Here is a 25,207-nt window from a genome sequence, read left to right as displayed (position 1 = left end):
ATACAAAATATCAAATACCATTAACGTAACTTAATCGAATGTTTATAATCACGATGTTTGTTATTTATAAACGTCGCGTTTCTAACGGGACGTGTTTGTTAATCGACTCGAATTACACGTTTTTGTATTAACAGTGAGCTGAGGTTTATCGAACGCGACGAGTTTTTTTCTGGAACAGCTGTTTAGTTTTTTCTGTTACTGTTTTTTATACAGAAACATGTCGGATGATGACAAATTACTTGCTATATATACTGCTGATTCGGATATATATACAAAATATCAAATACCATTAACGTAACTTAATCGAATGTTTATAATCACGATGTTTGTTATTTATAAACGTCGCGTTTCTAACGGGACGTGTTTGTTAATCGACTCGAATTACACGTTTTTGTATTAACAGTGAGCTGAGGTTTATCGAACGCGACGAGTTTTTTTCTGGAACAGCTGTTTAGTTTTTTCTGTTACTGTTTTTTATACAGAAACATGTCGAATGATGACAAATTACTTGCTATATATACTGCTGATTCGGATATATATACAAAATATCAAATACCATTAACGTAACTCAATCGAATGTTTGTAATCACGAGGTTTGTTATTTATAAACGTCGCGTTTCTAGCGGGACGTGTTTGTTAATCGACTCGAATTACACGTTTTTGTATTAATAGTGACTAAAAATTAACCCTCTTAGTTCTTATGAGCTGTTTACATTATGTTCTGATCGTTTTTATTAAGTCGAATTCTAAGAAACTTATTTAAATTCTAGAATCCGAATTATCCAGAATCCTTTATATATAAATAGACGCTTGTTTATCAGCGAAAAAATCAGTAAATAATCTGATGTCGTGATAAACATATACGTTTTTTTCACAATTTTACTAGTTTTTTTTATATTTATCATTGTTTCAAGCTCATTTTTCAGAATTATTCGCAACTAATTAGTTTGATGCGCCGTAGAATCGTGTATTTTTAATTTTTTCAAACTATATTCAATTGAAATCACTCTCGTGCAATGGCTTCGCTGCTTATGTACCTAAATTTCGTCGAAACTTGTACCGAGCCGTAACGGCGTAGTTGGTAAGGTTATCGAAGTGCCTAATTTTCAACGCGGATATCGGAGCCACTTGCTATAAAGGTGAATTTATGAACGTGGGAGTTTATGAATCCTTTAGTCCAAAGGAGAGTTGCAAAAAGGGTTTTAGAAAGTACACGGTGTGTTTAAGTAAATTAATATGTTCAGAATTATATAAGTGTTTAGTTTAGTGAATAGTTAAGTGTTACTGTGTAAATTAGTGGATAGTGCATTTAGTGTAAGTGAAGTGAATATTCATTGTATTTACCTTTAAAATATCAGACACTAAAGATGATATAAACATATTGTCCAAATTTAAATCTTTGTTCTTTAGAACGTCCTCCAGGCTTCCTCTAGCCGAATACGCCGTTAAAATCGCTACGTTGCCGTGATCTACGCAAGCGCCGATAAAGGGAATCAAATTTTCGTGTCTAGCTTCTCTTATCTACAAGATAAAAAGGAGCTCTTGAAATACCTGTAAGTAGTTTATATAATTATTTCATTTTTACCTGTTTCAATTCTTTTCTAATAGATCTAGTTAGATCGACGGATCGTTTGTGCAAATATTTAATTGCTACAATGTTGCCTTTATAAATACCGATAGTGGTATGAGCCCTTTTTGAAGATTGTTCAACGTCTCCCATATCTGTATTCGATGGAGTTTGAAATATGCTGTGACGGCAGACGCGTATCTACAATAATTATGAAAATTAAGTTTCGGTTTATTGGGAAAAATTTGAAGGTTATGACCGCATAGAATATTGGCAAAATATCAGCACCATTGACATTACTTTCGTCGCGTTTCTAACGGGACGTGTTTGTTAATCGATTCGAATTACACGTTTTTGTATTAATCGTGAGCTGAGGTTTATAGAACGCAACGAGTTTTTTTCTGGAACAGCTGTTTAGTTTTTTCTGTTAATGTTTTTTATACAGAAACATGTCGAATGATAACAAATTACTTGCTATATATACTGTTGATTCGGATATATATATACAAAATATCAAATACCATTAACGTAACTCAATCGAATGTTTGTAATCACGAGGTTTATTATTTATAAACGTCGCGTTTCTAACGGGACGTGTTTGTTAATCGACTCGAATTACACGTTTTTGTATTAACAGTGAGCTGAGGTTTATAGAATGCGACGAGTTTTTTTCTGGAACAGCTGTTTAGTTTTTTCTGTTAATGTTTTTTATACAGAAACATGTCGGATGATGACAAATTACTTGCTATATATACTGCTGATTCGGATATATATACAAAATATCAAATACCATTAACGTAACTTAATCGAATGTTTATAATCACGAGGTTTGTTATTTATAAACGTCGCGTTTCTAACGGGACGTGTTTGTTAATCGACTCGAATTACACGTTTTTGTATTAACAGTGAGCTGAGGTTTATAGAATGCGACGAGTTTTTTTCTGGAACAGTTTAGTTTTTTCTGTTATTGTTTTTTATACAGAAATATGTCGAATGATTACAAATTTCTGTCTATATATACTGCTGATTCGGATATATATATATACAAAATATCAAATACCATTAACGTAACTCAATCGAATGTTTGTAATCACGAGGTTTGTTATTTATAAACGTCGCGTTTCTAGCGGGACGTGTTTGTTAATCGACTCGAATTACACGTTTTTGTATTAATATTGAGCTGAGATTTATAGAACGCGACGAGTTGTTTTCTGGAACAGCTGCTTAGTTTTTTCTGTTACTGTTTTTATACAGAAACATGTCGAATGATGACAAATTTCTGTCTATATATACTGCCGATTCGGATATATATATATATATATATATATATATATATATATATATATAAAATATCAAATACCATTAACGTAACTTAATCGAATGTTTATAATCACGAGGTTTGTTATTTATAAACGTCGCGTTTCTAACGGGACGTGTTTGTTAATCGATTCGAATTACACGTTTTTGTATTAATCGTGAGCTGAGGTTTATAGAACGCGACGAGTTTTTTTCTGGAACAGCTGTTTAGTTTTTTCTGTTACTGTTTTTTATACAGAAACATGTCGAATGATGACAAATTACTTGCTATATATACTGCTGATTCGAATATATATACAAAATATCAAATACCATTAACGTAACTCAATCGAATGTTTGTAATCACGAGGTTTATTATTTATAAACGTCGCGTTTCTAACGGGACGTGTTTGTTAATCGACTCGAATTACACGTTTTTGTATTAATAGTGAGCTGAAGTTTATCGAACGCGACGAGTTTTTTTTGAACAGCTGTTTAGTTTTTTCTGTTACTGTTTTTTATACAAAAACATGTCGAATGATAACAAATTTCTGTCTATATATACTGTTGATTCGGATATATATACAAAATATCAAATACCATTAACGTAACTCAATCGAATGTTTGTAATCACGAGGTTTGTTATTTATAAACGTCGCGTTTCTAACGGGACGTGTTTGTTAATCGATTCGAATTACACGTTTTTGTATTAACAACCAACAACCACCCACACTGTGTTCTTAGTTCCGTGTAAGCGGGAAAAAGACATTCTGATGTTTCCACAAGATATAGGACATCTTGGTTTAAATGGATAATTATCAAGTTTTTTCTGCGCATGTTTTTTATAGAAACAATTTCTTGTTTGCTTATGGTTACAGAAGGTGACTTTATAACATGATGTGAGAATTTACCAGCCGTGATTATGTCAATAATTTATTGGCGTGTAGTAAATAGTTAAGTGAATAGTGTATAAAAACAAATAATAAGTAATTATGATATTTTCATAAATAACCATATATTATATAGATTTGCTTACCATTTTCATGTTTTGACTTTCAATTTCGGTCGTATCAGTTGGTATTATCGTCACATCTTTCATATCTATTTTCCATAGTAAACAAGCTAATTTTTGTTCGTAACGATAGTGTCTAAAAACAAAATAAATCTGTCAGCCATACATTCATCTCAACTGTAACCACCTCTGTAAGTGATTCACCCTGTTTTTACTCATAATTTATTATTTTTATCGTTACGAACTCGTCCACTGTACGAAACGTGAAATCGGTCCTGTCCGGTTATGACGGTAGAGCTTAAACTGTTACTGTCTTACGTCTAAATTGAGGTTAAATCATATCCAACATTTTGAAATCCATCTTGATGGAAACAATTTTAATGAATCGGTCTTTTAAACGATTCATTTATCTTTTATAATGGGAATTTCTTTTCGAACAACATATCGTCTCCCCTCGTATTATACTTAAAATAAAAATATTGAAATTGCGTTCGATAGAAATCGAAAAGAAAACAGCAAAAATCGTACTCCACATAAACAAAATTTATTGTATTTATAAAACAGTTTTCTCAGTGTAGTGATACCCCCACCTGAAAATTTAGCGCGCCAGCGGATTGTCGTTTCGATTTGATTGGTGGCTCTCTAATTCAGACTTCGTACAGTCGATTCAACAAATCTGTTTGAAGTTAGCAAACCAATTACATTTCACTACGTGTACTTCGCTTTCTATGAAATTTTAATTATACTTTAGTTTGACGGAGAAAATGACGATCAAAATTTGGGCTACCAGTGAAGACGGTAAGTAGATTTATTTAGATAAAGGTTAGAATTGAAAAAATGTTATCGTAGTAACTTTTTCGTGAACGTTTTTTATAGTACGATAAAATTAGGATTCAAACCGTCCCTTTAAGAAGCAAATCTTTTCATATAAATTGATTTCAGCCAATATCTCGAAGAATTATAATCAGGAGATGCTGAATTTTATACGAGGGGTTGAAAAATAATTACCACAAACATATTTTTTGTGAATATCTCGAAATTATATCAAATTTTTAGCGATAATTAAGAAAATTAACATTTCTAGATTTTTTTATGACTTTTTTTACATAAAAATTGATATACGAGGGTTGTCTTAGACATACCCAAAATCTAAACAGCATATGTTTCAAAACAATGGACTGAAAAGGGAGAATCGTCTACAAATACCGTTCAATCTGTAGGAAAAGTCATGGCGTCGATTTTTTTTGAACGCACGCGGCATAATTTTCATTATAAATAAAGAAAAACTATCAACTTATTGCGATGTTTGAGTCCGAGTACTTTTCGTACCATCCTCGTATGCTAATATGCACGAAATCGTCGTTTTATCGAAAACAAGTACCGATACATCAAATTTTTGAAACACAAAAAGTTGTTCGAGCGGTTTTAAGCAAATTTTTTATAACAATAATAAAAAAATTGTCAGTGCCGTACGCAAAAGTGAAAATAAAATTTAATCGAAATTAAAATCAGTTTAAAAAGTATTCATAGATTGTTAAAAAAACGTTTTGCATCTCAAAAATAGTTGAAAAAATTTTGGATTCACCGTTAATCTATTATACAGGGTGATTGATTAGTGTGGTGAAAGTTCAATGCCTATTTTGTCTTTTAAAATACCAATTTCGAAAATTTGAGATTCCATACCCGTCATATTTCAAAATTATTCAAAGCAGCTTCACTTTCACATGTATAGTGTTGTATTCTACGGGGTATTTAAAAAGTTATAACCATAAAAATAGTAACAAATTGAATACCCTGTATAAAGTAAGAGAAATTCGGAAATGAAGTTTTATAGTGTCCAAAGCATTCAAGTAATAGTAAAAATTCTAGAAATTTCTATAATATTCATTGAATCTGATACGGGGTGAATCAAAATACTAATAAATTGTTTTTTTAAAGGAATCACCCTGTATGTATGAAGAAATCAAATATTCAACAAAATGTACGTTTTATTTAAAAAAAAAATGTAACTTTAATACGACATACATTATAGTATACGAGGGAAACACCTATCGTTCAACTCGTATTTTTTTTTTAAATTAATCACCCTGTATGTTAAATAATTTCAATAATTGATAATTATATTTTTGGAAAACCTCAACTAGCATTTTAATTGGGTTAGAAATCACTTTTATAAAGCAATCGCGTCCTCGTGTAGTACAATTTAATATACAAGGGTTAGTTGAAAAGTTTTCGATTTAAACAATCCAAGATTAATTTTGGGTCTCCTTTTTTTATTCATACAAATAAAAATTGTGTTAAAACGAAGAAATTAGCTACTCAAAGCTGTTTTATTACGAGGGTTAGTCCAATCATTCTCATTTTTATCTTTATTGTTATTAGAAGAAAGGTTATGTCAAATGTCAATCAGTTTCGATGCATTTCGATTATTAAAATCGATTATTTTTGACACTAGGGAATAAAGATCATTCTAATCGTTTGGATTCGATAGTTTTGTACGCCCGGTATATTTTTGTTTCCAAATCGATACCAAAATACTGTTGACTTAAAGTATATCAAAACCAATAAATATTATAATTAGTAATGGAGTCAAAGGTTACGAATAAAGATAATTTATTCCGGTATCTCATATCTTATACATATCAGTTGTATAGAGGTGGCGGTAAAATAGTTCCGAAATAACTGTTATTTGTACCGGTATATCTCGAATAACATTTCTCCGGAAGATTAGTCGTAACGATCGAGTTCCCGCGCAAATTTCAAATCAGAGAAGGTCAAAAGGGCCACGCCCTTTCATATCTATTCATCAACCTGGTCTTAGAGTGGAAAAATCGAAATCCGGGCGTCCAAAATCTTCTAAAACGGTCGGAAACATGAACAATGTTCGCGACGAGCCTAACTTCTAAAACGGTCGTAGACATAGACGGTGTTCGCGACGAGCCTGACTTCTGAAAAGGTCGAAAACGAAGACAGTGTTCGCGACGAGCCTGATTTCTAAAACGATCGTAAACATAGACAGTGTTCGCGACGAGCCTGACTTCTAAAACGATCGGAAACGAAGACACGGTTCATGACTAGCCTGATTTCTAAAACGATCGTAAACATAGACAGTGTTCGCGACGAACCTGACTTCTAAAACGATCGGAAACGAAGACACGGTTCATGACGAGCCTGATTTCTAAGACTGTCATAGACATAGACGGTGTTCGCGACGAGCCTGACTTCTGAAAAGGTCGAAAACGAAGACAGTGTTCGCGACGAGCCTGATTTCTAAAACGATCGTAAACATAGACAGTGTTCGCGACGAACCTGACTTCTAAAACGATCGGAAACGAAGACACGGTTCATGACGAGCCTGATTTCTAAGACTGTCATAGACATAGACGGTGTTCGCGACGAGCCTGACTTCTGAAAAGGTCGAAAACGAAGACAGTGTTCGCGACGAGCCTGATTTCTAAAACGATCGTAAACATAGACAGTGTTCGCGACGAGCCTGACTTCTAAAACGATCGGAAACGAAGACACGGTTCATAACGAGCCTGATTTCTAAGACTGTCATAGACATAGACGGTGTTCGCGACGAGCCTGACTTCTGAAAAGGTCAAAAACGAAGACAGTGTTCGCGACGAGCCTGATTTCTAAAACGATCGTAAACATAGACAGTTTTCGCGATGAGCCTGACTTCTGAAAAGGTCAAAAACGAAGACAGTGTTCGCGACGAGCCTGATTTCTAAAACGATCGTAAACTAGACGGTGTTCGCGACGAGTCTGACTTCTAAAACGATCGGAAACGAAGACACGGTTCATGACTAGCCTGATTTCTAAAACGATCGTAAACATAGACGGTGTTCGCGACGAACCTGACTTCTGAAAAGGTCGAAAACGAAGACAGTGTTCGCGACGAGCCTGATTTCTAAAACGATCGTAAACATAGACAGTGTTCGCGACGAACCTGACTTCTAAAACGATCGGAAACGAAGACACGGTTCATGACGAGCCTGATTTCTAAGACTGTCATAGACATAGACGGTGTTCGCGACGAGCCTGACTTCTGAAAAGGTCGAAAACGAAGACAGTGTTCGCGACGAGCCTGATTTCTAAAACGATCGTAAACATAGACAGTGTTCGCGATGAGCCTGACTTCTGAAAAGGTCAAAAACGAAGACAGTGTTCGCGACGAGCCTGATTTCTAAAACGATCGTAAACTAGACGGTGTTCGCGACGAGTCTGACTTCTAAAACGATCGGAAACGAAGACACGGTTCATGACTAGCCTGATTTCTAAAACGATCGTAAACATAGACAGTGTTCGCGACGAGCCTGATTTCTAAAACGATCGTAAACATAGACAGTGTTCGCGATGAGCCTGACTTCTGAAAAGGTCGAAAACGAAGACAGAGTTCGCGACGAGCCTGACTTGTCTATCCGGAAGCGCGCTGCTGCTTTAAACGTGCTTGGATCATAATTATTTCGCACTGTACGCAAAGTTTTGGGGATCCATCAGTACAAAATTCAGTTGGTGCAAGAATTGAAGCCCGAACTAGAAAATTTTAATAGTTATAACCAAAAAAAAAACACGTTTCCATTAGGACGCAGCAATTTAACACACGTCCGATAGATTCCTACCTCGATTTCGTGAATTTTTCCGTGGCAAATCGATCTCCAGGAGATGCGACCTCCACGCAGTCCCGATTTAACGCATGCGGACTTTTTCCGGTGGGGTTACGACGAATCTAAACTTTACTAAAAGGAAATTGCGTCTAAGACGAAAAGTCTTCGGTTAATTTTTGAATTTGACCTTTTTTTTTGATACAATTGTTGTTTTGTTATACCGATTGAACGTTTCGTTTCCAGATTCTATAGAGTACATGGCGCTGACTGCGGATTATCTGGAAGGTGCTTTGGGTGTATTGAGAAAGAGTTTTTATCGACAGGAAGCGGCCAGCGTGGCCGTGGGTATAGCGAAAGACGACGAAGCCATGGACGAAATTGACGATTTCGTAAAAACCGTAGCCAAAGAAGGAGTTTCTCTGATTGCTCTAGATAAAAAAACGAACGCGGTTTGCGGTGTGGCTTTCAATAAACTCCAAGCGAAAAAAACCGGCGACGAAGCCTCGGATTTCCACAGACTGTCCGAGATTTGCCGGCGGCCGCCCGCGAAAGATTTGATCAAATTTATGGATAAGGCCGACAAGCAAACGGACCTTTTCGCATTATGCGAAGCGGATTGTCTTTTGGAAATAATGTTTTTGTCCACGTTGGAGAATTACGGTAACAGGGGAATCGCGACGAAGTTGTGCGAGGTTTCTGTGCGATTGGCGAGAACGTTGAGATACGATAGAGAAAACGTGAAACAGGACATCGACGGGAAGGAATTAGAGTTGGAACCGATACCCGAAGCTGTTTGCGCCCTTTTTACCGTTCCCAAATCCCGTAGGATCGGAAGGAGGTTGAATTGGACGATTGCCGTTACTTTGGGCTACGAAATTTTTTTTACTAACGGCGAACCTTTTTCGAAATTCCTCCCAAGCGACAATCGATTCACCACGGTTGAATATTTCATTATTTGAACCAACTTTTATTATATTTTAACTGTTTTGAGGATTTTAATTGACAATTAATTACGATCGAAGGGTTTTAAACGACAAATTTTTACATTTCGAATATTTTAATAAACGATTTTTTGAATATTATTGATGAATATCATTTTTTTCCTTTCCTTGATCACTGAGAAGTTGGCGAGCCTGATTAAGATGAAAAAAAGAAGCGGAATGTCTGTCTGACAGTTATTTCTGGGTAAATTTTGTTTTTCTAGTGCCACGACGAAGTAGAACTGTCAGAACTGTCAAATAGACGTTTACACGTTCCAATCTACCGTTAAAAATAAAGTTTTTCGCGTTTTTCTTTTTGTTTTTGCTCAATATCTTCCAAAATTGCTATTTTTACGAGGGATAATCTTTATGTTTTGCAGATTCCATCACAAATTTCGTTTTCCTAGTGCCACGACGGAGCAGAACTGTCAGAACTGTCAAATAGACGTTTACACGTTCCAATCTACCGTTAAAAATAAAGTTTTTCGCGTTTTTCTTTTTGTTTTTGCTCAATATCTTCCAAAATTGCTATTTTTACGAGGGATAATCTTTATGTTTTGCAGATTCCATCACAAATTTCGTTTTCCTAGTGCCACGACGGAGCAGAACTGTCAGAACTGTCAAATAGACGTTTACACGTTCCAATCTACCGTTAAAAATAAAGTTTTTCGCGTTTTTCTTTTTGTTTTTGCTCAATATCTTCCAAAATTGCTATTTTTACGAGGGATAATCTTTATGTTTTGAAGATTCCATCACAAATTTCGTTTTCCTAGTGCCACGACGAAGTAGAACTGTCAGAACTGTCAAATAGACGTTTACACGTTCCAATCTACCGTTAAAAATAAAGTTTTTCGCGTTTTTCTTTTTGTTTTTGCTCAATATCTTCCAAAATTGCTATTTTTACGAGGTATAATCTTTATGTTTTGCAGATTCCATCACAAATTTCGTTTTCCTAGTGCCACGACGAAGTAGAACTGTCAGAATTGTCAAATAGACGTTTACACGTTCCAATCTACCGTTAAAAATAAAGTTTTTTGAGTTTTTCTTTTTGTTTTTGCTCAATATCTTCCAAAATTGCTATTTTTACGAGGGATAATCTTTATGTTTTGCATATTCCATCACAAATTTCGTTTTCCTAGTGCCACGACGGAGCAGAACTGTCAGAACTGTCAAATAGACGTTTACACGTTCCAATCTACCGTTAAAAATAAAGTTTTTCGCGTTTTTATTTTTGTTTTTGCTCAATATCTTCCAAAATTGCTATTTTTACGAGGGATAATCTTTATGTTTTGCATATTCCATCACAAATTTCGTTTTTCTAGTGCCACGACGAAGTAGAACTGTCAGAACTGTCAAATAGACGTTTACACGTTCCAATCTACCGTTAAAAATAAAGTTTTTTGAGTTTTTCTTTTTGTTTTTGCTCAATATCTTCCAAAATTGCTATTTTTACGAGGGATAATCTTTATGTTTTGCATATTCCATCACAAATTTCGTTTTTCTAGTGCCACGACGAAGTAGAACTGTCAGAACTGTCAAATAGACGTTTACACGTTCCAATCTACCGTTAAAAATAAAGTTTTTCGCGTTTTTCTTTTTGTTTTTGCTCAATATCTTCCAAAATTGCTATTTTTACGAGGGATAATCTTTATGTTTTGCAGATTCCATCACAAATTTCGTTTTCCTAGTGCCACGACGAAGTAGAACTGTCAGAACTGTTAAATAGACGTTTACACGTTCCAATCTACCGTTAAAAATAAAGTTTTTCGCGTTTTTCTTTTTGTTTTTGCTCAATATCTTCCAAAATTGCTATTTTTACGAGGGATAATCTTTATGTTTTGCATATTCCATCACAAATTTCGTTTTTCTAGTGCCACGACGAAGTAGAACTGTCAGAATTGTCAAATAGACGTTTACACGTTCCAATCTACCGTTAAAAATAAAGTTTTTTGAGTTTTTCTTTTTGTTTTTGCTCAATATCTTCCAAAATTGCTATTTTTACGAGGTATAATCTTTATGTTTTGCATATTCCATCACAAATTTCGTTTTCCTAGTGCCACGACGAAGTAGAACTGTCAGAACTGTCAAATAGACGTTTACACGTTCCAATCTACCGTTAAAAATAAAGTTTTTTGAGTTTTTCTTTTTGTTTTTGCTCAATATCTTCCAAAATTGCTATTTTTACGAGGTATAATCTTTATGTTTTGCATATTCCATCACAAATTTCGTTTTCCTAGTGCCACGACGAAGTAGAACTGTCAAATAGACGTTTACACGTTCCAATCTACCGTTAAAAATAAAGTTTTTTGAGTTTTTCTTTTTGTTTTTGCTCAATATCTTCCAAAATTGCTATTTTTACGAGGTATAATCTTTATGTTTTGCATATTCCATCACAAATTTCGTTTTCCTAGTGCCACGACGAAGTAGAACTGTCAGAACTGTCAAATAGACGTTTACACGTTCCAATCTACCGTTAAAAATAAAGTTTTTTGAGTTTTTCTTTTTGTTTTTGCTCAATATCTTCCAAAATTGCTATTTTTACGAGGGATAATCTTTATGTTTTGCATATTCCATCACAAATTTCGTTTTCCTAGTGCCACGACGGAGCAGAACTGTCAGAACTGTCAAATAGACGTTTACACGTTCCAATCTACCGTTAAAAATAAAGTTTTTCGCGTTTTTATTTTTGTTTTTGCTCAATATCTTCCAAAATTGCTATTTTTACGAGGGATAATCTTTATGTTTTGCATATTCCATCACAAATTTCGTTTTTCTAGTGCCACGACGAAGTAGAACTGTCAGAACTGTCAAATAGACGTTTACACGTTCCAATCTACCGTTAAAAATAAAGTTTTTTGAGTTTTTCTTTTTGTTTTTGCTCAATATCTTCCAAAATTGCTATTTTTACGAGGGATAATCTTTATGTTTTGCATATTCCATCACAAATTTCGTTTTTCTAGTGCCACGACGAAGTAGAACTGTCAGAACTGTCAAATAGACGTTTACACGTTCCAATCTACCGTTAAAAATAAAGTTTTTCGCGTTTTTCTTTTTGTTTTTGCTCAATATCTTCCAAAATTGCTATTTTTACGAGGGATAATCTTTATGTTTTGCAGATTCCATCACAAATTTCGTTTTCCTAGTGCCACGACGAAGTAGAACTGTCAGAACTGTTAAATAGACGTTTACACGTTCCAATCTACCGTTAAAAATAAAGTTTTTCGCGTTTTTCTTTTTGTTTTTGCTCAATATCTTCCAAAATTGCTATTTTTACGAGGGATAATCTTTATGTTTTGCATATTCCATCACAAATTTCGTTTTTCTAGTGCCACGACGAAGTAGAACTGTCAGAATTGTCAAATAGACGTTTACACGTTCCAATCTACCGTTAAAAATAAAGTTTTTTGAGTTTTTCTTTTTGTTTTTGCTCAATATCTTCCAAAATTGCTATTTTTACGAGGTATAATCTTTATGTTTTGCATATTCCATCACAAATTTCGTTTTCCTAGTGCCACGACGAAGTAGAACTGTCAGAACTGTCAAATAGACGTTTACACGTTCCAATCTACCGTTAAAAATAAAGTTTTTTGAGTTTTTCTTTTTGTTTTTGCTCAATATCTTCCAAAATTGCTATTTTTACGAGGTATAATCTTTATGTTTTGCATATTCCATCACAAATTTCGTTTTCCTAGTGCCACGACGAAGTAGAACTGTCAAATAGACGTTTACACGTTCCAATCTACCGTTAAAAATAAAGTTTTTTGAGTTTTTCTTTTTGTTTTTGCTCAATATCTTCCAAAATTGCTATTTTTACGAGGTATAATCTTTATGTTTTGCATATTCCATCACAAATTTCGTTTTCCTAGTGCCACGACGAAGTAGAACTGTCAGAACTGTCAAATAGACGTTTACACGTTCCAATCTACCGTTAAAAATAAAGTTTTTTGAGTTTTTCTTTTTGTTTTTGCTCAATATCTTCCAAAATTGCTATTTTTACGAGGGATAATCTTTATGTTTTGCATATTCCATCACAAATTTCGTTTTCCTAGTGCCACGACGGAGCAGAACTGTCAAATAGACGTTTACACGTTCCAATCTACCGTTAAAAATAGTTTTTCTGATTATATCGAAGGGGTTGTTTTCTTTTTGAAGGAATTTATCTAATTTTGAATTGGTACCGACTACTACAAAATCGATCTCTTCGTGTTGAAGGATAAATCTTTTAATGAACAACTTGGTATATCTAAGAAAAATTTGAGAGCGAATGTAATTAAAATACCGTCGACATCCACCAACCGATTTAATTAAACTTGTTAATTACAAATATTTCAGTCACAGTTTGACAATGTAATTAACTGTGATAACTTGGAAAACGTTAAACGTTTTTAATTCTATGTTTTGTGATTATAATTTCGAAAATTTACTCTGAAAACGTGAGATTTCATGTCACCCTTAAAAACTCTTCCCCTTCCAGTTTATGACTTCCGATCGCTCGTAAATTATTTTTTTTTCACTTCCAAAATGGGTTTCATTCATAACCACGTACCTTATTCTCAATGTTGAACATTTTTGACGGGTTTTTCTACTAAAAATTGAAAAAAACTTCCGGAAATATCAACCCCCTCCCCCAATTTCGCGAAATTTTTGTCAAATCTTGTTCCAGATTGAAGAATATTTAACAAATTTCGTTTATATCCCAGCCCTGTTCGTATAATTTTTCAAAATATCTCCGAAAATATTTATTTTAGAGAAAATTATTTCAAACAAAAAATGAAGCTCACAAAAAGCTTTATAAAAAAGGTTGAACACATTTTTTACGTAAACCTATTTTTTTGGCTGTTATGATCGAAAATACATCAAGAGTTTTTTTCACGCAAAGCCCTGTTCATACAATTTTTCAAAATATCTCCGAAAATATTTATTTTAGAGAAAATTGTTTCAAACAAAAAATGAAGCTCACAAAAAGCTTTTTAAAAAAGGCTGAACACATTTTTTACGTAAACCTATTTTTTTGGCTGTTATGATCGAAAATACATCAGGAGTTTTTTTCACGCAAAGCCCTGTTCATACAATTTTTCTAAATATCTCCGAAAATATTTATTTTAGAGAAAATTATTTCAAACAAAAAATGAAGCTCACAAAAAGCTTTATAAAAAAGGTTGAACACATTTTTTACGTAAACCTATTTTTTTGGCTGTTATGATCGAAAATACATCAGGAGTTTTTTTCACGCAAAGCCCTGTTCATACAATTTTTCAAAATATCTCCGAAAATATTTATTTTAGAGAAAATTATTTCAAACAAAAAATGAAGCTCACAAAAAGCTTTATAAAAAAGGTTGAACACATTTTTTACGTAAACCTATTTTTTTGGCTGTTATGATCGAAAATACATCAAGAGTTTTTTTCACGCAAAGCCCTGTTCATACAATTTTTCTAAATATCTCCGAAAATATTTATTTTAGAGAAAATTATTTCAAACAAAAAATGAAGCTCACAAAAAGCTTTTTAAAAAAGGCTGAACACATTTTTTACGTAAACCTATTTTTTTGGCTGTTATGATCGAAAATACATCAGGAGTTTTTTTCACGCAAAGCCCTGTTCATACAATTTTTCAAAATATCTCCGAAAATATTTATTTTAGAGAAAATTGTTTCAAACAAAAAATGAAGCTCACAAAAAGCTTTTTAAAAAAGGCTGAACACATTTTTTACGTAAACCTATTTTTTTGGCTGTTATGATCGAAAATACATCAAGAGTTTTTTTCACGCAAAGCCCTGTTCATACAATTTTTCTAAATATCTCCGAAAATATTTATTTTAGAGAAAATTATTTCAAACAAAAAATGAAGCTCACAAAAAGCTTTATAAAAAAGGTTGAACACATTTTTTACGTAAACCTATTTTTTTGGCTGTTATGATCGAAAATACATCAGGAGTTTTTTTCACGCAAAGCCCTGTTCATACAATTTTTCAAAATATCTCCGAAAATATTTATTTTAGAGAAAATTGTTTCAAACAAAAAATGAAGCTCACAAAAAGCTTTTTAAAAAAGGCTGAACACATTTTTTACGTAAACCTATTTTTTTGGCTGTTATGATCGAAAATACATCAAGAGTTTTTTTCACGCAAAGCCCTGTTCATACATTTTTTCAAAATATCTCCGAAAATATTTATTTTAGAGAAAATTATTTCAAACAAAAAATGAAGCTCACAAAAAGCTTTATAAAAAAGGTTGAACACATTTTTTACGTAAACCTATTTTTTTGGCTGTTATGATCGAAAATACATCAGGAGTTTTTTTCACGCAAAGCCCTGTTCATACAATTTTTCTAAATATCTCCGAAAATATTTATTTTAGAGAAAATTATTTCAAACAAAAAATGAAGCTCACAAAAAGCTTTATAAAAAAGGTTGAACACATTTTTTACGTAAACCTATTTTTTTGGCTGTTATGATCGAAAATACATCAAGAGTTTTTTTCACGCAAAGCCCTGTTCATACAATTTTTCTAAATATCTCCGAAAATATTTATTTTAGAGAAAATTATTTCAAACAAAAAATGAAGCTCACAAAAAGCTTTTTAAAAAAGGCTGAACACATTTTTTACGTAAACCTATTTTTTTGGCTGTTATGATCGAAAATACATCAGGAGTTTTTTTCACGCAAAGCCCTGTTCATACAATTTTTCAAAATATCTCCGAAAATATTTATTTTAGAGAAAATTGTTTCAAACAAAAAATGAAGCTCACAAAAAGCTTTTTAAAAAAGGCTGAACACATTTTTTACGTAAACCTATTTTTTTGGCTGTTATGATCGAAAATACATCAAGAGTTTTTTTCACGCAAAGCCCTGTTCATACAATTTTTCTAAATATCTCCGAAAATATTTATTTTAGAGAAAATTATTTCAAACAAAAAATGAAGCTCACAAAAAGCTTTTTAAAAAAGGCTGAACACATTTTTTACGTAAACCTATTTTTTTGGCTGTTATGATCGAAAATACATCAGGAGTTTTTTTCACGCAAAGCCCTGTTCATACAATTTTTCAAAATATCTCCGAAAATATTTATTTTAGAGAAAATTGTTTCAAACAAAAAATGAAGCTCACAAAAAGCTTTTTAAAAAAGGCTGAACACATTTTTTACGTAAACCTATTTTTTTGGCTGTTATGATCGAAAATACATCAAGAGTTTTTTTCACGCAAAGCCCTGTTCATACATTTTTTCAAAATATCTCCGAAAATATTTATTTTAGAGAAAATTATTTCAAACAAAAAATGAAGCTCACAAAAAGCTTTATAAAAAAGGTTAAACACATTTTTTACGTAAACCTATTTTTTTGGCTGTTATGATCGAAAATACATCAGGAGTTTTTTTCACGCAAAGCCCTGTTCATACAATTTTTCTAAATATCTCCGAAAATATTTATTTTAGAGAAAATTATTTCAAACAAAAAATGAAGCTCACAAAAAGCTTTATAAAAAAGGTTGAACACATTTTTTACGTAAACCTATTTTTTTGGCTGTTATGATCGAAAATACATCAGGAGTTTTTTTCACGCAAAGCCCTGTTCATACAATTTTTCAAAATATCTCCGAAAATATTTATTTTAGAGAAAATTATTTCAAACAAAAAATGAAGCTCACAAAAAGCTTTATAAAAAAGGTTGAACACATTTTTTACGTAAACCTATTTTTTTGGCTGTTATGATCGAAAATACATCAGGAGTTTTTTTCACGCAAAGCCCTGTTCATACAATTTTTCTAAATATCTCCGAAAATATTTATTTTAGAGAAAATTATTTCAAACAAAAAATGAAGCTCACAAAAAGCTTTATAAAAAAGGTTGAACACATTTTTTACGTAAACCTATTTTTTTGGCTGTTATGATCGAAAATACACCAGGAGTTTTTTTCACGCTAAGCGTCAGCCATTTTAGGTTGTCGTAGCAACCAATAGAATAGGTTTACGTAAAAAATGATTAAAATCTTTTTTCTACAACTTTTTACGAACTTCATTTTTTGTTTGAAACATTTTTCTCTAAAATCAATATTTACGGAGATATTCAGTAAAGTTCGTCTCGTTAGCCTTCGTTTCGAAACCTCGAGATTTAATCGTTTCAAGTCGTTTTGGTACGATTCAAACGGAATTTTTTTGACTATTAAATGTACGAAAAGATTATTGGAAAAAAAAACAATCAACTCACCTCACTGCAAACAATATTCCCACTATTACTATAGTCGATACAAGTACCATAGTAGCCACCAATCTCCAATCGATTTTATAAATACATTTCTCCCCTTTAAAACCACATTTCGGCTCCGCGCGTGGTAATTTCCCACCAACCCATTGTATGGGACGATCCAAATCGAAATATTTAAATTCCTGCAATTCCAATACAACAGGAAATTTCATAATTCACAATAAAAATACCACCCCCCAAGTATCCCGAACACGTCCCAACCACCCGGCTCTTTAGACTTATTACCGGACTAATAACGAAAAAATCTGATTTAAAAAATGACTTACGGGTAAAGCGAACATCGTATTACTTCCGTTAGGTTTGTATTGAAAATATCCGACCGGTTGCATGCTCATGCGGATCGTTCCGTTCATCTCTTTGTCATCGAGCAGAGCTACAACAGTGAAATTACCTTCCGCGTCCCCATTTCCGTCTATAAATACCTGTAAACCATTAAAATTGATATCCAACGAATTTCCTGCGAACTGGAGCAAAAAACACGTCTAACTAGGAGGTTAGATCAATTTTTCGGGGGGTTTTTTGATTATCTAGGGGATAAAATGGAATTTGAGATTGTACCAGAGCACCAGCGAACGGTTCGGAGTTGTCCCACTGAAAGAAAATGGTGGAAACATTCCTTTATTCGTTACCGATAGCGTCTACTTGTCGCCCTGCTCTGATGAGACAATCGCCACGAAAACCGACTGATCAAAAATTTCTGGAACTGGAACCTGATGGGGAAATTGAATAATACGAGACGAACGGGAGTTGTTTGAAAAGTTTCCTACTTAACAAAGAGACAAAACATGTTTTTCCACCACAAAAATCGTTATTTTCCTCATTTAGAGTCCTTTAGAAGGTCCCACAGGAAGAAATCACAGTTCGCATGACCGCGCTGGCCGTATATTCTCCGAAATGAACATCAAGGTGAAGTACCATCCTGCAGGAAGTGCCGTATGTTGGATCGCTGTCCATTTGTCCACGTAAATCGTCGAGCAGTTCCAGATAACACACACAAGCACCCCGCGCAAGTTTTAATCGATCCTCAGTGGAGACTCCGAGGATTCTGGTCGTTTAGAGCGCGTCGCGTCGTCAACAGAGCCCGTTTTTCAAATTTCCACCCTGTTGAACGATTTGTTGTGGGTCGGAAACTTTTCAAACGATTCTCATATTTCCTAATAGGGAAAAACTTACATCGTATCCTTGTATAGAGTGGTAGGATCTGTTGATGATCCTATCTAAAATGGCGGTGCCGTTTCGTGGATCTTCGTTATTTTCGAAAACTTCCGTAAGAGCTCGCGCGTAAATCATGACGGCGTCGTATAAATACGCCGCTTGAATGGGTACCTGAAATGAAATTTTTTCTCATTTTCGTCTGGGGAACGGAGAATCCGCAAAACACCGCCGCCAGACTGGTTAAATACAATTTGTACCCCTAGTTATAAATTTGATAAATTTTTTGATTAAATCCGCATGAATCTATATGAAACGAGTAGTTTTTATTATAAAAATAAGAACCAATAATAACCGGAATAGTATTGCCGCGGGCGGAGCTTATACAGGGTGTCCCACGACGAGTTGATAAAACTATTTGTATATTGCAAAATACTTATAGGAAAATCATGAAAATTTTTTTACGTTTAGGTTTTCGGGTACGAACTTTTTAACTAAAATATTTTCAAAGATGGCCGACTTCCGGTTCTACCGGAAGTCGACTATAACTTTGTTATTTTATATGGAACACCCTGTATATTAATACATTTTTGAAATCTACGTAAAATTTTAGTATACTTTTGTCTAAAAACTTTTTTCGAAAAATGCATACTTTTTGAGTTATTAATTTTTTTGTAAAAATTGCAGACCCTTATAAATTATTTTTTTACGTGGATACCCTTAAAGTTATGAAAATGGTTTATGCTCGGTTGCTTTTAGCAAGGTTAGACGTATTTGAATCTATATTGAAAAATTTTTCATTCTATACAGGGTGTGTATAAAAAGTGTACAAAGTTTAACTTCATAAATATCAATTTTCTTCGTTTTTTTTAATAAAACCACCCGGTTTTTTCTATTTTAATGCATTCAGGGGTGAAAAATAAGGCAAATTCATGTATACTTTCCCATACCTAAACCTCACCGTTATCCAGATATTAAAAGTTTTCTCGAAATTTTTAGACATGCAGGTTAATATCTGGATAACTCTAAGGTTTAGATATAGGAAAGTATACATGAATTTGCATAATTTTTTACCCCTGAATGCATTAAAATATAGAAAACCGGGTGGTGTCATTTAAAAAAATGAAAAAAATTGATATTTATGAAATAAAACTTCAAACACTTTTTATACACACCCTGTATAAGAAGAAAAATTTTTCAACATAGATTCAAATACGTCTGACCTTGCTTAAAGCAATCGAACAGAAAATATTTTCATATTTTTAAGGGTAACTTCGTAAAAAAATATTTTATAAGGGTCTGCAATTTTTACAAAAAAATTAATAACTCAAAAAGTATGCATTTTTCGAAAAAAGTTTTCAAACAAAAGTACACTAAAATTTTACGTAGATTTCAAAAATGTATTAATATACAGGGTGTTCCATATAAAATAACAAAGTTATAGTCGACTTCCGGTAGAACCGGAAGTCGGCCATCTTTGAAAATATTTTAGTTAAAAAGATCGTATCCGAAAACCTAAACGTAGAAATTTTCATGATCTTACTATAATTATTTTACAATATACAGATAGTTTTATAAACTCGTCGTGGGACACCCTGTATAGCAAGTAACTTTCTTTTGGGGAAGTTCCAAAAAAAAGAATAGAAAAGCAGCAACAGAGATTAAAGGAGAAATTATAAAAAAAGCAGAGAATAAAAAATGGAAGGAATGCAGGATGAAGTATCTGAAGAAAAAAAGAAGAAGAAAATTTGATAAAACTTATCCATAATGCAGAGTACGATATAATCGAAAATAAAGACCGGGAATTGGGAGAAAAGCAAAAAGTCATAGACGAAAAAAAAACTGCGTTGTCATATGTCAAAAGGAAGCAACAATAACAAAATTTGGAGAGAGACAGAGAGAGAGAAAAAAGAGAAGAAACGAGCGTTGTAGTAGGAGAGAACATAGACAAACAGGTATTCCTGTCAGCTGTTTACCCCGAAGTCTATTCGTTCAATTGCGATGTCTACAATGTCTGTTGACAAACCAGTATAGCCGTTGCCTTCGTTTGTATAGCAGAATCGAAATTACACGTGAAACTATAACTCATAATTTATCGAAACCATTTTTAATGTAAAACATTCAAGTTTTTTTTCCTAAAGCAAAAACACAGCATGCTAAAAACTTGCGTAACACTTACAGATATGCTATCGAATATTTTATGATGATATGGAACACAAAATGGAGGCTTGGCCGATGTCGATTTGATTTGCTCGCAAATGTATCTGTGGATAATAAGAAAAACAAGGAAAAATAAATTGTTGATTGGTTTTAAGTCATATATAGATTGTAAATGGAATATTGGAAGCTTGCCCGGGTGTTTGAACCGCGCTCTTGCGAGTGCAGGGCATATTTTGCCACAATCCCACTACGAAAACACTTCGTGTTGGCGCCAGACAGCGTTCGATGACGAATGTTTAACTATGTTTGTTATACCACTCTAATGAGACGTTATAACGTCGAAACTAGTCAGCGGTTACAACTCTAAAGCTCTTCAGAAGAGATGTAATTCAATATTCGTCGAGGCATTAGCCAGGGAAATAGCTGTTTTCTTCTTTTTTGAAGGTGATTTTTGACAGTTATGGATTTATTAGTAAAATTAGATAATTATGTCATTTTAATGAAGAAAGATATAAAAAAAACTCCAATCCCCTGTATATTAGATACTAGCGGAGATCGAAAAGTAAAAATTTGATAGGTTATAGAAAAATAACCCACCTAAATTACAAAAAAAAAATTTATAATAATTAAACAACGAAATCTGACAACAGTGTCAGTTATTTGAACTGATTTATAGTGAATTCCTTGTTGTTTCGCTTGTCATTAAATAGAATGAAATCTGACAACAGTGTAGATTCTTATAGATGAGATTCTTATAGTTAATAAGTGTTATGTTCGAGGATCGATCTTTTTTTAACAATTATTTATTTGTAATTTATAAAAAAATATTTCCCAATCTAATATACTTAAACAACGCATTTACTCACTTATAATTTGGATTTCTGGGGTGAGAAGGTGTTAGTTTCAATACCGATCGAAATCCCATCACATCGCTGATGTTTCCCCAATTTTCTTGATTCAGAAACGGATCCAAATAATCTGTGGATCATAATTAGTACTAGTAAATCAAGTACTGAAGCAAAAAAATGATTTAATGCAACAGAAATTGTGTGAGTAGCTTTCGAATAAACAATATGATGACATCATAACATATTTCAATCATTTCTTATATAAAAAAGAAGAAGAAAAGAAGAAACAATTGAGAGACGAATACTGTGGGGTTAATGACCTATCTGATAATTTAATTACCGTGTAGATTTTTGAGCAAGGTTTCAAATTTATTTGCTCTATCAGAATTTTAATTTTAACGAAATATTCACTCTATATACGTGTGAAATATTAATTTTCAAATTGACTTTCGTTTGAAACCTTAAAAATTATAAAGAACGTTTACATGCACGTCCAAATTCAATGAAGTCATAAAAGAATCCCATTAAGAAAACACAATGTCGAAGCTGTTAAAAAAAAGTGTCGTTATTTCGACGTAAATGTTTATAATGACATATTTTATAGTTTAGGAATCAAAAGCGAAAAACCGAAAGTATAAAAAGTGTTAAAACAACACATATTCATGATATTTGAAGAAAAAAAATTGTTTGCCAGAAATTGGGTGGCAAAAGGCAAAAAATATTAAATGTAAAATACTAAAATGCATTTTTTGGTTATTCTCTGAATACCGAATCACTTAGAAACAGCTATTTATTCTTAACAACGAAAGTTTATTTACTACAAAAATGATCTCTCTAGAACTTGTTTTTTATTAGTTTAAACTGACCTTTATTGGTTTTCCAGTTGCCTACTAGCTTCTTTATTCGAACAAATTTCACAGTAAAAGTCGAAAATAATATGCAACACATGCAGTTCACATGTGTTGAACTTGTGTTTTCTTAATTGTCTATAATTTTCGGTTATATAAAACACCAGGTACATGAAAAACACTATTGATATCGAATTCTAACACGGGAAACCGATTCACAAGTGATTATAATAAGTGAAAAAGAAACACGAGATTGATAATAAAAATATTAAGTATAATATCAAGTAATGAAGCGCGGGAAATTGTCTATGGTCGGGTAACATTCGTAGTTCCGAACAAACTGATCCCGCGAGATCGATGGCTCGATAAAAACTCGTGCCAGTGTCGTGCCTTAAGCGACGCAGTGGGTTGAAGTACTTATACTTGCAATAGGACCTATCTCATTTGAACTATTGCAATTTAAAAATGTGTTAATTTGGTTGCTACGACCCTGTCGCAGGGTAACAGGGTCGCAGAACAAGAGTGATCACAAACGAAAGCGAATATCATAATTATTATCTGTGTGATTAGATTATAATGGTTGTAATTAGTTTTCAATCACTATTAGTCAATTATATGAAGTTGATATAGCAATAAATTAGTTTGAATATGAGAAATCATCGTTTATATGAAATTCCTCAAAATTTCCCAAAGTACTCAAATTTATGTCTCTTTTCCATATTATCATCAGAACATTAACGAGATATTAGATAAATGGAGCTCTTTTATAATTTGATGCTTGTCTTTAGAATTATTTTGAACAAAGTCATCAAAGTTTATTTTTTCGTACTACAGGAATTTCGAAAATAAGATCCCATTGCCTCGTCTGAGGTACGCCACTGTCACAGATTTTTATCGAGTTGCTATCGATCTGTCAGCGCGGGATCAGTTTATAACGGAGTGCAAAACGGTGAAGATTATGCAGCCATAGATAGTTTCCCGCGCTTTTTAAGTGATACAATACTTGATATTTTCACTATCAATCTGGTGTTTCTTTTTCATTTGTTATAATCACTTGTGAACCCGTTTTAAAATTCAATATAAATAGAGTGTTTTTCATGTTCCCGGTGTTTTATGAAGCCGAAAACCCTATACAACTAAGAAATCCCTACGTTCATAAAAAGTGTTGTAAACCGCATATTAAAGATTATTATCAACTTTTACCACATAACTTCCAATCAAGACACTAGTGAGCAACTGGAAAACCAAGAAAATGTTACTTAAAACAACTTCTACAATGGCGTTACCAGAAAACTTTAATTGGAAAACAAAATGGAGGTCTTTATGCTTGTCTTTTGGATGATTTTCAACAAAGTTATTGAAGTTTGTTTTTCTCGTATTGCGACAATTCCGAAAATAAGAAGATAATCTCACATCCTGGTTTTCTTTCGGGACTAATTGGAAGCAAAAAAGGTAACATCAGTATTCAGAGTATATTTTAAAAAATGCAATTTCTTATTTCTATACATTGTTTTTTTAAATTTTGTTGCCTTCTAAATGCATGTCACAGGTGCTATAAGCGTAAATTCAATTCGAATAATGGTTTGTATATATATGAAATATTAAAACTCACTTCTTCGCATTAACTCCATCCGTCTGTTCGGATCATATATTTCGTCGTCTACGGAGATGACGACGTAATCACCAGATTCCAATAATTTTCGTTTTTGTAGACATTTTACAAAATCTATTAACGCGATATGTTCGCCCACAAATACATAAACTGCAATAAGGCAAGCATTTATTGATATTAGTAATAAATAAAACAAGAAATTAATCATGCCACGTGTTAGTTACTAGATCATCTTTTATTTTATTTTTTATATGTTTTATCTACAAAATTCTGGTGGAGTTTTATTGAAATTTGGGTGCTAGGGGGTAGTCACGTATTCGATAAACGATATACGTGTTTAGCACGTGATTTTCAAATTAAGGAATCAGGATTTTATTTTTCCTGAGTAACGGAAACATCCAAACTGTCCCAAAGGAATAACCTCAAATTAGTGATTCGGGTAAAAACGTTCTTTTTATAATTAAATCGTAGCTCTGTGAACCTCTACGAGGGTTGCTTCTTAAGTTTTGAAGTATGGCAATACTAATGTGAATACGTCAATTATGACATTTTCCTCATAAAGTTTGACGTTTTAAACGGTGAACGTAATCAGAACGAAAATCAGAGATTTTCACGAAAACGCAAGAGATTTGGCAACAGTGTGTAGTACTTACCTCTGGTTATTTTATAAGTTTCTGCAACGATTTTGTCCATTTGTTCAATGTACTCTGGAATATAATCAGAGTAACGTTTCGTGTCAGTAATTGTAAGTCCATGGAATAGCGATTGCTCCTGTAAATAGAACAAAATTCCGTGTAGTTCTATGATACTTTGTTGCGACAAGAAATTCGGGATCAATCCGAGACTAATCTATAATTTGAA

At 33.1% G+C, this 25,207-nt stretch overlaps 2 protein-coding genes across 2 annotated transcripts in view; one reads left to right on the top strand and one right to left on the bottom strand.

Moving 5' to 3' along the window:
* The window catches only part of LOC130450138 (guanylate cyclase 32E), a 41,243-nt gene that overhangs the window by 9,310 nt on the left and 6,726 nt on the right, over positions 1-25,207 (bottom strand). The window contains exons 4-13 of the mRNA XM_056788341.1: positions 25,000-25,117; positions 24,347-24,496; positions 21,905-22,016; positions 21,058-21,142; positions 18,900-19,052; positions 17,993-18,148; positions 17,670-17,848; positions 3,900-4,011; positions 1,586-1,768; positions 1,345-1,521 (exon numbers count right to left, since the gene is read on the bottom strand). Coding sequence (XP_056644319.1) covers positions 1,345-1,521; positions 1,586-1,768; positions 3,900-4,011; positions 17,670-17,848; positions 17,993-18,148; positions 18,900-19,052; positions 21,058-21,142; positions 21,905-22,016; positions 24,347-24,496; positions 25,000-25,117 — 1,425 coding nt within the window. The remainder of the gene's footprint in view (positions 1-1,344; positions 1,522-1,585; positions 1,769-3,899; positions 4,012-17,669; positions 17,849-17,992; positions 18,149-18,899; positions 19,053-21,057; positions 21,143-21,904; positions 22,017-24,346; positions 24,497-24,999; positions 25,118-25,207) is intronic.
* Positions 4,484-9,567, top strand: LOC130450137 (uncharacterized). Its single transcript, XM_056788340.1, has 2 exons — positions 4,484-4,673; positions 8,729-9,567. The coding sequence occupies exons 1-2, from the start codon at positions 4,640-4,642 to the stop codon at positions 9,442-9,444; spliced, it is 750 nt and encodes a 249-aa protein (XP_056644318.1). The 5' UTR covers positions 4,484-4,639; the 3' UTR covers positions 9,445-9,567.

Source organism: Diorhabda sublineata, chromosome 11 (genome assembly GCF_026230105.1).
Source record: "Diorhabda sublineata isolate icDioSubl1.1 chromosome 11, icDioSubl1.1, whole genome shotgun sequence".
In the NCBI taxonomy this organism is placed as follows: Eukaryota; Metazoa; Arthropoda; class Insecta; order Coleoptera; family Chrysomelidae; genus Diorhabda; species Diorhabda sublineata.
Note: the sequence above shows the minus strand (reverse complement) of the source record. Positions and strands in the feature narration are given on the sequence as shown.

Excerpts from the sequence above, each read along its gene's own strand:
- LOC130450137 (XM_056788340.1), top strand. The coding sequence starts at position 4,640 with ATGACGATCAAAATTTGGGCTACCAGTGAAGACG. Across the intron at positions 4,674-8,728 it reads TTGGGCTACCAGTGAAGACG|ATTCTATAGAGTACATGGCG; the intron begins GTAAGTAGATTT and ends TTTCGTTTCCAG.